The following is a 12383-nucleotide window of genomic DNA, read 5'->3' on the forward strand; positions in this document are numbered from 1 at the left end:
TTCTAAACCCCCCCCCTTAAAAGAGTTAGATGCACTATTGTAAAGTGGTTGTTCCACTGGATATCATAAGGTGAATGCACCAATTTGTAAGTCGCTCTGGATAAGAGCGTCTGCTAAATGACTTAAATGTAAATGTAAATATTAATACCTCCATGGTGGAATCCTATACTACATATTAATACCTCCATGGTGGAATCCTATACTACATATTAATACCTCCATGGTGGAATCCTATACTACATATTAATACCTCCATGGTGGAATCCTATACTACATATTAATACCTCCATGGTGGAATCCTATACTACATATTAATACCTCCATGGTGGAATCCTATACTACATATTAATACCTTCATGGTGGAATCCTATACTACATATTAATACCTCCATGGTGGAATCCTATACTACATATTAATACCTCCATGGTGGAATCCTATACTACATATTAATACCTCCATGGTGGAATCCTATACTACATATTAATACCTCCATGGTGGAATCCTATACTACATATTAATACCTTCATGGTGGAATCCTATACTACATATTAATACCTCCATGGTGGAATCCTGTACTACATATTAATACCTCCATGGTGGAATCCTATACTACATATTAATACCTCCATGATGGAATCCTATACTACATATTAATACCTCCATGGTGGAATCCTGTACTACATATTAATACCTCCATGGTGGAATCCTATACTACATATTAATACCTCCATGGTGGAATCCTATACTACATATTAATACCTCCATGGTGGAATCCTATACTACATATTAATACCTCCATGGTGGAATCCTGTACTACATATTAATACCTCCATGGTGGAATCCTATACTACATATTAATACCTCCATGGTGGAATCCTATACTACATATTAATACCTCCATGGTGGAATCCTATACTACATATTAATACCTCCATGGTGGAATCCTATACTACATATTAATACCTCCATGGTGGAATCCTATACTACATATTAATACCTCCATGGTGGAATCCTATACTACATATTAATACCTCCATGGTGGAATCCTATACTACATATTAATACCTCCATGGTGGAATCCTATACTACATATTAATACCTCCATGGTGGAATCCTATACTACATATTAATACCTCCATGGTGGAATCCTGTACTACATATTAATACCTCCATGGTGGAATCCTATACTACATATTAATACCTCCATGGTGGAATCCTATACTACATATTAATACCTCCATGGTGGAATCCTATACTACATATTAATACCTCCATGGTGGAATCCTATACTACATATTAATACCTCCATGGTGGAATCCTATACTACATATTAATACCTCCATGGTGGAATCCTATACTACATATTAATACCTCCATGGTGGAATCCTGTACTACATATTAATACCTCCATGGTGGAATCCTATACTACATATTAATACCTCCATGGTGGAATCCTATACTACATATTGTTAATTTCTTCGCTACATCTGCCTTCAGTGACCACACCCTCAGTCAACATCAGTTTAACCAATTAATGGGCTGTCCCATCACCAGTTTAACCAATTAATGGGCTGTCCCAACACCAGTTTAACCAATTAATGGGCTGTCCCATCACCAGTTTAACCAATTCATGGGCTGTCCCAACACCAGTTTAACCAATTAATGGGCTGTCCCATCATCAGTTTAACCAATTAATGGGCTGTCCCAACACCAGTTTAACCAATTAATGGGCTGTCCCAACACCAGTTTAACAAATTAATGGGCTGTCCCATCACCAGTTTAACCAATTAATGGGCTGTCCCAACACCAGTTTAACCAATTATTGGGCTGTCCCAACACCAGTTTAACCAATTAATGGGCTGTCCCAACACCAGTTTAACAAATTAATGGGCTGTCCCAACACCCAGTTTAACCAATTATTGGGCTGTCCCAACACCAGTTTAACCAATTAATGGGCTGTCCCATCATCAGTTTAACCAATTAATGGGCTGTCCCAACACCAGTTTAACCAATTATTGGGCTGTCCCAACACTCAGTTTAACCAATTATTGGGCTGTCCCAACACCAGTTTAACCAATTATTGGGCTGTCCCAACACCAGTTTAACCAATTATTGGGCTGTCCCAACACTCAGTTTAACCAATTATTGGGCTGTCCCAACACTCAGTTTAACCAATTATTGGGCTGTCCCAACACCAGTTTAACTGAGTATACAGCTATAAGATGTGTTTTGTCTTCCTTAGTGACAGCCTCCGAGATGAATAGAACATAACGTGGGCACACAGCTGAACAGAACAGAGCATGGGGCGTTATGCGTGGGCACACCTCACCGTAATTACAGATGATTAGTTTATCACATATCTGATCGTGGAGAGGCATCAGGACCAGGGTGTAAATTAAACCACATTACACTCAGGCCAGCTTTCTGCTTCCCACAATCTTCTACTGTACGTGACAGACAGTGGTATGAGCCAATTATATATTAGGTTGGACAGCAGGTCATTCAAGACATCATTTTCCTCTAGTCGCCTTTTTTTTTAAGAGACAGCAGTCAGTCAGTCATTTGGAAATGTTCCATATTGCATTTGAAGTATGAACACAAATTAATTAAGAGTGATGCGTCAGAGAGTTGAGAGGGACGCGTCGGAGAGTTGAGAGGGACGCGTCAGAGAGTTGAGAGGGACGCGTCGGAGAGTTGAGAAGGACGCGTCGGAGAGTTGAGAGGGCACACCTTTAACAGGACTAGTACACACCTCCACTAGAGGTAGGTTACAGGACTAGTACACACCACCACTAGAGGTAGGAGAGTTGAGAGGGATGCGTCGGAGAGTTGAGAGGGACGCGTCGGAGAGTTGAGAGGGACGCGTCGGAGAGTTGAGAGGGACGTGTCAGAGAGTTGAGAGGGACGCGTCGGAGAGTTGAGAGGGACGCGTCAGAGCATTGAGAGGGACGCGTCGGAGAGTTGAGAGGGACGCGTCAGAGAGTTGAGAGGGACGCGTCAGAGAGTTGAGAGGGACGCGTCGGAGAGTTGAGAGGGACGCGTCAGAGAGTTGAGAGGGACGCGTCGGAGAGTTGAGAGGGACGCGTCAGAGCATTGAGAGGGACGCGTCAGAGAGTTGAGAGGGACGCGTCGGAGAGTTGAGAGGGACGCGTCAGAGCATTGAGAGGGACGCGTCGGAGAGTTGAGAGGGACGCGTCGGAGAGTTGAGAGGGACGCGTCAGAGCATTGAGAGGGACGCGTCGGAGAGTTGAGAGGGACGCGTCGGAGAGTTGAGAGGGACGCGTCGGAGAGTTGAGAGGGACGCGTCGGAGAGTTGAGAGGGACGCGTCAGAGCATTGAGAGGGACGCGTCAGAGAGTTGAGAGGGACGCGTCGGAGAGTTGAGAGGGACGCGTCGGAGAGTTGAGAGGGACGCGTCGGAGAGTTGAGAGGGACGCGTCAGAGCATTGAGAGGGACGCGTCGGAGAGTTGAGAGGGACGCGTCGGAGAGTTGAGAGGGACGCGTCTGAGAGTTGAGAGGGACGCGTCGGAGAGTTGAGAGGGACGCGTCGGAGAGTTGAGAGGGACACGTCAGAGAGTTGAGAGGGACGCGTCAGAGAGTTGAGAGGGACGCGTCGGAGAGTTGAGAGGGACGCGTCGGAGAGTTGAGAGGGACGCGTCGGAGAGTTGAGAGGGACGCGTCGGAGAGTTGAGAGGGCACACCTTTAACAGGACTAGTACACACCTCCACTAGAGGTAGGTTACAGGACTAGTACACACCACCACTAGAGGTAGGTTACAGGACTATTACACACCTCCACTAGAGGTAGGTTACAGGACTATTACACACCTTCCTCCGCGTCTCGGGCCTTCTTCTCGTCCCCGTCCTGCCTGGCACACTGCAGCATCATCCCACAGAAGGCCTTCATCACCGGGTGACTCTGACTCACTTCAATCTTCAGATAGTGAGCATAGCAACGATAGGCTGTTGGAGAGACAGAGAGAGATTAGAATCACTAAACGCAACACAACCTGGAGTTGAAGCCTCCAATCCAAAGTGACGGAGGTTATAACGTCTTATGTACCCTACCCTGGGTCTCGACCCCGCCCTGTGCAACTGGGTCCTGGACTTCCTGACGGGCCGCCCCCAGGTGGTGAGGGTAGGTAACAACATCTCCACCCCGCTGATCCTCAACACTGGGGCCCCACAAGGGTGCGTTCTGAGCCCTCTCCTGTACTCCCTGTTCACCCACGACTGCGTGGCCATGCACGCCTCCAACTCAATCATCAAGTTTGCGGATGACACTACAGTGGTAGGCTTGATTACCAACAACGACGAGACGGCCTACAGGGAGGAGGTGAGGGCCCTCGGAGTGTGGTGTCAGGAAAATAACCTCACACTCAACGTCAACAAAACAAAGGAGATGATTGTGGACTTCAGGAAACAGCAGAGGGAGCACCCCCCTATCCACATCGACGGGTCAGTAGTGGAGAAGGTGGAAAGTTTTAAGTTCCTCGGTGTACACATCACGGACAAACTGAATTGGTCCACCCACACAGACAGCGTTGTGAAGAAGGCGCAGCAGCGCCTCTTCAACCTCAGGAGGCTGAAGAAATTCGGCTTGTCACCAAAAGCACTCACAAACTTCTACAGATGCACAATCGAGAGCATCCTGTCGGGCTGTATCACCGCCTGGTACGGCAACTGCTCCGCCCACAACCGTAAGGCTCTCCAGAGGGTAGTGAGGTCTGCAGAACGCATCACCGGGGGCAAACTACCTGCCCTCCAGGACACCTACACCACCCGATGTCACAGGAAGGCCATAAAGATCATCAAGGACAACAACCACCCAAGCCACTGCCTGTTCACCCCGCTATCATCCAGAAGGCGAGGTCAGTACAGGTGCATCAAAGCAGGGACCGAGAGACTGAAAAACAGCTTCTATCTCAAGGCCATCAGACTGTTAAACAGCCACCACTAACATTTAGCGGCCGCTGCCAACATACTGACTCAACTCCAGCCACTTTAAAAATGGGAATTGATGGAAATTATGTAAAAATGTACCACTAGCCACTTTAAACAATGCCACTTAATATAATGTTTACATACCCTACATTACCCATCTCATATGTATATACTGTACTCTATATCATCTACTGCATCTTGCCATCTTTATGTAATACATGTACCACTAGCCACTTTAAACTATGCCACTTTATGTTTACATACCCTACAGTACTCATCTCATATGTATATACCGTACTCTATACCATCTACTGCATCTGCCATGCCGTTCTGTACCACCACTCATTCATATATCTTTATGTACATATTCTTTATCCCTTTACACTTGTGTGTGTGTGTAAGGTAGTAGTTGTGGAATTGTTAGGTTAGATTACTTGTTGGTTATTACTGCATTGTCGGAACTAGAAGCACAAGCATTTCGCTACACTCGCATTAACATCTGCTAACCATGTGTATGTGACTAATAACATTTGATTTGATTTGATTTATAAAGGCTTTATGAATGCATATGCTACAATCGGGGCCCACAATAAAGATTTACATATTTTACACATTTGCTTATAAGCAAGGATTGCCTCCAAAAGCCTAAAACAGATGTTATATCATAACGCCTTATGCAACAGTTATAAATGCATAAGGTAGGCTACGTAGTGTTACCCAATATATTGTTTTTCTTTCAAAGCTATCCTACACAAGACCAGCACCATTTTAGTAATTTATCAGACTCTTATGCAGAGCAAATTACTTTTAGTAACTTTCATCTGCAGGTGGGACAACCACATATTACAGTCTTAGTCAGTACAATAAAGGAAATCTATCAAACTAAACTATTAAACTCATCAAAGTCAGAGCTAAAAGGGTAAAAAAAAGTCAACTGCAAGTTTTTTTGGGGGTGGGTGATCAGCTTGATCAGTATTTCAGCTTTTATTTCTTTCATCACATTCCCAGTGGGTCAGAAGTTTACATACACTCAATTAGTATTTGGTAGCATTGCCTTTAAATTGTTTAACTTGGGTCAAATGTTTCGGGTAGCCTTCCGCAATAAGTTGAGTGAATTTTGGCCCATTCCACCTGACAGAGCTGGTGTAACTGAGTCAGGTTTGTAGGCCTCCTTGCTCGCACACACTTTTACAGTTCTGCCCACAAATTTTGTATAAGATTGAGGTCAGGACTTTGTGATGGCCACTCCAATATCTTGACCTTGATGTCCTTTTGCCACAACTTTGGAAGTATGCCTGGGGTCATTGTCCATTTTGAAGATCCATTTGCGACCAAGCTTTAACTTCCTGACTGATGTCTTGAGCTGTTGCTTCAATATATCCACATAATTTTCATACCTCATGATGCCATTTATTTTGTGAAGTGCACCAGTCCCTCCTACAGCAAAGCACCCCCACAACTTGATGCTGCCACCCCTGTGCTTCACGGTTGGGATGGTGTACTTCGGGTTGCAAGCCTCCCCCTTTTTCCTCCAAACATAACGATGGTCATTATGGCCAAACAGTTCTATTTTTGTTTCATCAGACCAGAGGACATTTTTCCAAAAAGTACAATCTTTGTCCCCATGTGCAGTTGCAAACCGTAGTCTGGCATTTTTATGGCGGTTTTGGAGCAGTGGCTTCTTCCTTGCTGAGCGGTCTTTCAGGTTATGTCGATATAGGACTTGTTTTACTGTGGATATAGATACTTTGTACCTGTTTCCTCCAGCATCTTCACAAGGTCCTTTGCTGTTGTTCTGGGATTGATTTACACTTTTCGCACCAAAGTATGTTCATCTCTAGGAGACAGAAAGCATCTCCCTCCTGAACGGTATGACGGCTGCATGGCCCCATGGTGTTTATACTTTCGTACTTTTGTTTGTACAGATGAACGTAGTACCTTCAGGCATTTGGAAATTGCTCCCAAGGATGAAACAGACTTGTGGAGGTCTACAATTCTTTTCTGAGGTCTTGGCTGATTTATTTTGATTTTCCCATGATGTCAAGCAAAGAGGCACTGAGTTTGAAGGTTGGCCTTGAAATACATCCACAGGTACACCTCCAATTGACTCAAATGATGTCAATTAGCCTGTCAGAAGCTTCTAAAGCCATGGCATAATCTTCTGGAATTTTCCAAGCTGTTTAAAGGCACAGTCAACTTAGTGTATGTAAACTTCTGACCCACTGGAATTGTGATACAGTGAATCATAAGTGAAATAATCTGTCTGGAAACAATTGTTGAAAAAATGACTTGTGTCATGCACAAAGTAGATGTCCTAACCGACTCGCCAAAACTATAGTTTGTTAAAAAGAAATTTGTCGAGTGGTTGAAAAACGAGTTTTAATGACTCCAACCTAAGTGTATGTAAACTTCCAACTTCAACTGTATATACAGTGCATTTTGTTATATTACAGCCTTATTCTAAAATCAATCAAATAGCTTTTTCCCTTATCAATCTACACACAATACCCCATAATGACAAAGCAAACACAGGTTTTTGCTGTGTTTGCAACGGAAATATCACATTTACGTATTCAGTACTTTGTTGAAGCACCTTTGGCAGTGATGACGCTACAAGCTTAGCATACCTGTATTTGGGGAGTTTCTCCCATTCTTCTCTGCAAATTCTCTCAAGCTCTGTCAGGTTGGATGGCGAGCATCGCTGCACAGCTATTTTTAGGTCTCTCCAGAGATGTTTGATCAGGTTCAAGTCCGGGCTCTGGCTGGGCCACTCATTCAGGGACCCTGAAGCCACTCCTGCATTTTCTTGGCTGTGTGCTTAGGGTCATTGTTCTGTTGGAAGGTGAACCTTCGCCCTAATCGGAGGTCCTGAGCGCACTGGAGCTGGTTTTCATCAAGGATCTCTTTGTACTTTGCTCTGTTCATCTTTCCCTTGATCCTGACTAGTCTCCAAGTCCCTGCCGCTGAAAAACATCCCCACAGCATGATGCTGCCACCACCATGCTTCACCGTAGGGATGGTGCCAGGTTTCCTTCAGACGTGACACTTGGCATTCAGGCCAAAGAGTTCAATCTTGGTTTCATCAGATCAGAGAATCTTGTTTCTCATGGTCTGACAGTCTTTTAGTTGCCTTTTGGCAAACTCCAAGTGGGCTGTCATGTGCCTTCTATCATAAAGGCCTAATTGGTGGAGTGCTGCAGAGATTGTTGTTCTTCTGGAAGGTTCTCCCATCTCCAAAGAGGAACTCTGGAGCTCTGTCAGAGTAACCATCGGGTTCTTGGTCACCTCCCTGACCAGTTCTTGGTCACCTCCCTGACCAAGGCCCTTCTCCACCGATTCCTCAGTTTGGCTGTGCGGCCAGCTCGAGGAAGAGTCTTCGTGGTTTCAAACTTATTCCATTTAAGAATGATGGAGGCCACTGTGTTTTTGGGGACCTTCAATGCTGCAGACATTTTATGGCTCCTTTCCCCAGATCTGTGTCTCGACACAATCCTTTCTTTGAGCTCTTCGGGAAAATTCCTTCGACCTCATGTCTTGGTTTTTGCTCTGGCATGCACATTCAACTGTGGGACCTTATATAGACAGATTTGTGCCTTTCCAAATCATGTCCAATCAATTGAATTTACCTCAGGTGGATTCTAATCAAGTTGTAGAAACATCTCAAGGATGATCAATGGAAACAGGATGCACCTGAGCTCAATTTCGAGTCCCATAGCAAAGGGTCTGAATATAAGGCATTTCTGTTTTGACTTTTAATACATTAGCTACATTTTCTAAAAACCAGTTTTTACCTTGTCATCATGGGGTATTGTGATGTCATCATGGGGTATTGTGATGTCATCATGGGGTATTGTGTGTAGATTGATGACGAATTTGTTTTATTTAATCCATTTTAGAATGAGGCTTTAATGTAACAAAATGTGGAAGGAATCAAGGGGTCTGAATACTGGGCTGGGTCCCTAATGGCACCCTATTCCCTATATAGTACACTACTTTAGACCAGAGCCCTATAGAACCCTATTCCCTATATAGTGCACTACTTTAGACCAGAGCCCTATGGCACCCTATTCCCTATATAGTGCACTACTTTAGACCAGAGCCCTATGGAACCCTATTCCCTATATATAGTGCACTACTTTGGACCAGAACCCTATCAGAAATAGGGTGCTATTTGGGACGTGTCATAGCTGCAGCAATTTCTGAGATTGGACTGCAATCACAATGCTGTGGCAAAGCATAGGGATACCGGTTTCACAGACTAGAGAATCGGGGTATGAGGTTTCTGCTTCCAGCGTGGTGAAGTGGAGGAGACAACTATTGGAATGGGCCCTGGTCACAGTAGTGCACTATTACGGGAACAGGATGCCACTTGGGACACATCCTATTTCTGTCCTCAAAGTGGGAACTCTATAAATGCATTTATTCATTTATTCAGAGAAAATTGGTCCATTTTACTTAACACTATGGTGAGAGAATCCTTAAGGGATAGAGAGGGAAAAAAACATTTCAAAGGTGAAAATAACCGGGAGAAAACGACTTCTGGCCATTAGCCTACATATTGGTTCAAATAATATAATTGTGTGTCTGAAACTAGATACAATGTCTTCTCGTTAGAGAATTGTAACACTAACTGGTGAAATCTGTCCATGCCTTTAGTGGACTGTTCTTAGCACAGGAAGCTGCTGAGGCTCATAATGGCTGGAACGGAGCAAATGGAATGGCATCAAACACCTGGAAACCATGGAAACCACGTGTTCGACGTATTTGATACCGTTCCACATGTCCCGCTCCAGTCATTACCACGAGCCAGTCCTCCTCCAATGAATCTGCCACCAACCTCCTGTGGTTCTTAGTGGTTGCACACATTAAAACACTAAACTTACAGTGTTAGGCTCAATTACAGAGACATTGTAAGAGGATGGGAGTCATTCCCTCTCAGACAGCACAAGGAAGTGGATTTCAAAACCCATCATCTCAGAATGTTCTGAAATCGTTTCTGTAGTTAGAAACAGATACGCGCACACAAACATTTTGATGAAATATAATTTAATCACTGAGAAGGTTAGCTAATTGATTGCATTCAAATTGGCCATGTCAATTTATAGGATTCATATATTATTCAATAAATATAGTAGCAAACAACCTAACAAGATGTGAGAATTACTTTATGAAACTAAATGGAATGTAGTAGTAGGAATGTAGATGTAGTAGTTAAATGGGCTCTGTCCAGAAACAACCCCTAGCCCCTTTCCCCTTATAGAGCTCTGAGAGGATTGGACAGGTACACATCCAGACTAGAAGGTAGGAGATCTGAGAGGATTGGACAGGGACAAGTCCAGACTAGAAGGTAGGAGATCTGAGAGGATTGGACAGGGACAAGTCCAGACTAGGGGGTAGGAGATCTGAGAGGATTGGACAGGGACAGGGACAAGTCCTGACTAGGACAAGGACAGGGGTTGTTTCCCGGACATGGGTTAGATCACCTGTGTGAACTCCAGATAAACACAAAGGGTCCCAGTGACTCACCGGGGTCAAAGGTCTCTACATTGCGGTTGAGGAGGCTGATGTCCATGCGTCCCAGGTGGACGATATTGAACAGGGCCGTGATGACCAGCCGCCACACCCCCAGCACCACGCCAATCAGAACATTGACGGGGAACAAGAGGTAGGTCAGCAGGAAGAGACTACCCCTAGGAGAGAGACACAGAGTCAACAATCTAACCTATCTGTACCTGCCACCAATAAGAAATTAATGTCCACACCTGGCACCAATAGGAAACTAATGTCTACCCTGTTTACACCTGGCACCAATAATAAACTAATGTCTACACCTGGAACCAATAAGAAACTAATGTCTACACCTGGAACCAATAATAAACTAATGTCCATCTGAACATGATGATCACATTTAACTGATAGGCCTCGTAAGCCACCCTGATCTCGCAAGCAACGAAACATTCATGTAAGTTCGCGAGATCAGGGTGGCTTGCGAAGGCTATGTCAGTTATGTGAGAGAACGTACAACCTATCTACCTACGATACATCCTCGAACTAGAATGAGAGACCAGACCCAACAACACAGTCAATCTACAGAACACACGAGTGTACATACCTGTTGTGGAGGTCTCGTGTCCCTGTAGACTTCTTAATGAAGCAGAACCTGGTGGTGACATGTTGGACCACTACAACTGAGAACAGCATCAACCAGAACGGCCTGAGGAGAGGAAATAAAGGGGGTACATTATATTTGAAAGGTAGCCACATAACCCATACATAGCCCATACATATTCCATACATAACCCATACATAACTCATACATAACTCATACATAACCCATACATAACTCATACATAACCCATACATATTCCATACATAACCCATACATAACTCATACATAACTCATACATAGCCCATACATATTCCATACATAACCCATACATAACTCATACATAACCCATACATAACTCATACATATCCCACATTATAACCCACACATAATTCATACATAACCCATACATAACCCATACATAACTCATACATAACTCATACATAACTCATACATAGCCCATACATAACCCATACATATCCCATACATAACCCATACATAACCCATACATAACCCATACATAACCCATACATAACCCATACATAGCCCATACATATCCCATACATATCCCATACATAACCCATACATAACCCATACATAATCCATACATAACCCATACATAACCCATACATAACCCATACATAACCCATACATAACCCATACATAACCCATACATAATCCATACATAATCCATACATAATCCATACATAACCCATACATAACTCATACATAATCCATACATAATCCATACATAATCTATACATAACCCATACATAATCCATACATAACCCATACATAACCCATACATAACCCATACATAACCCATTCATAAGCAGTACTTAAGCGTTTGATCATGTAGTGCCATTGGGAAGTGTAGGGTATAGTCTTTGAGAAGCACCACTCACCACATGTTCCCCAGGACCTTGAAGAGCATGAGGTTCTGTCCGTGGAAGATGGGGATGATGATGAGGAACACAGCGATCAGCAGACACAGGAAGAACACTATGGTCTGGATCAGCATACCTGGAGAGATGTTTAAGCATTTTATACCCAATACGCAGTACAACCCCACAGGTGAAAACAGAATGTGACCCCAACATGAAGGATCTCAGTGAAGACAGAATGTGACCCCAAAATGAAGGATCTCAGTGAAGACAGAATGTGACCCCAAAATGAAGGATCTCAGTGAAGACAGAATGTGACCCCAACATGAAGGATCTCAGTGAAGACAGAATGTGACCCCAACATGAAGGATCTCAGTGAAGACAGAATGTGACCACGAAATGAAGGATTTTTATTTTTTATTTAACTAGGCAAGTCAATGAAGAACAA

The 12383-nt window shown here is 43.8% G+C and overlaps 1 protein-coding gene across 2 annotated transcripts in view; it reads right to left on the minus strand.

The window, feature by feature from the left end:
• Positions 1 to 3806: 3806 nt before the first annotated feature.
• stra6 (signaling receptor and transporter of retinol STRA6) overlaps positions 3807 to 12383 on the minus strand; it is an 83828-nt gene continuing 75251 nt past the window's right edge. For both annotated transcript variants that reach the window (XM_071405141.1, XM_071405140.1), the window contains 4 exons: positions 11957 to 12074; positions 11058 to 11159; positions 10472 to 10635; positions 3807 to 3964 (listed from right to left, as the gene is read on the minus strand). In XM_071405141.1, the coding sequence (XP_071261242.1) occupies positions 3822 to 3964; positions 10472 to 10635; positions 11058 to 11159; positions 11957 to 12074 (527 nt within the window). In that variant the 3' untranslated portion in view covers positions 3807 to 3821. The remainder of the gene's footprint in view (positions 3965 to 10471; positions 10636 to 11057; positions 11160 to 11956; positions 12075 to 12383) is intronic.

The sequence above is a fragment of the Salvelinus alpinus genome, chromosome 6 (genome assembly GCF_045679555.1).
Source record: "Salvelinus alpinus chromosome 6, SLU_Salpinus.1, whole genome shotgun sequence".
Taxonomy (NCBI): Eukaryota; Metazoa; Chordata; class Actinopteri; order Salmoniformes; family Salmonidae; genus Salvelinus; species Salvelinus alpinus.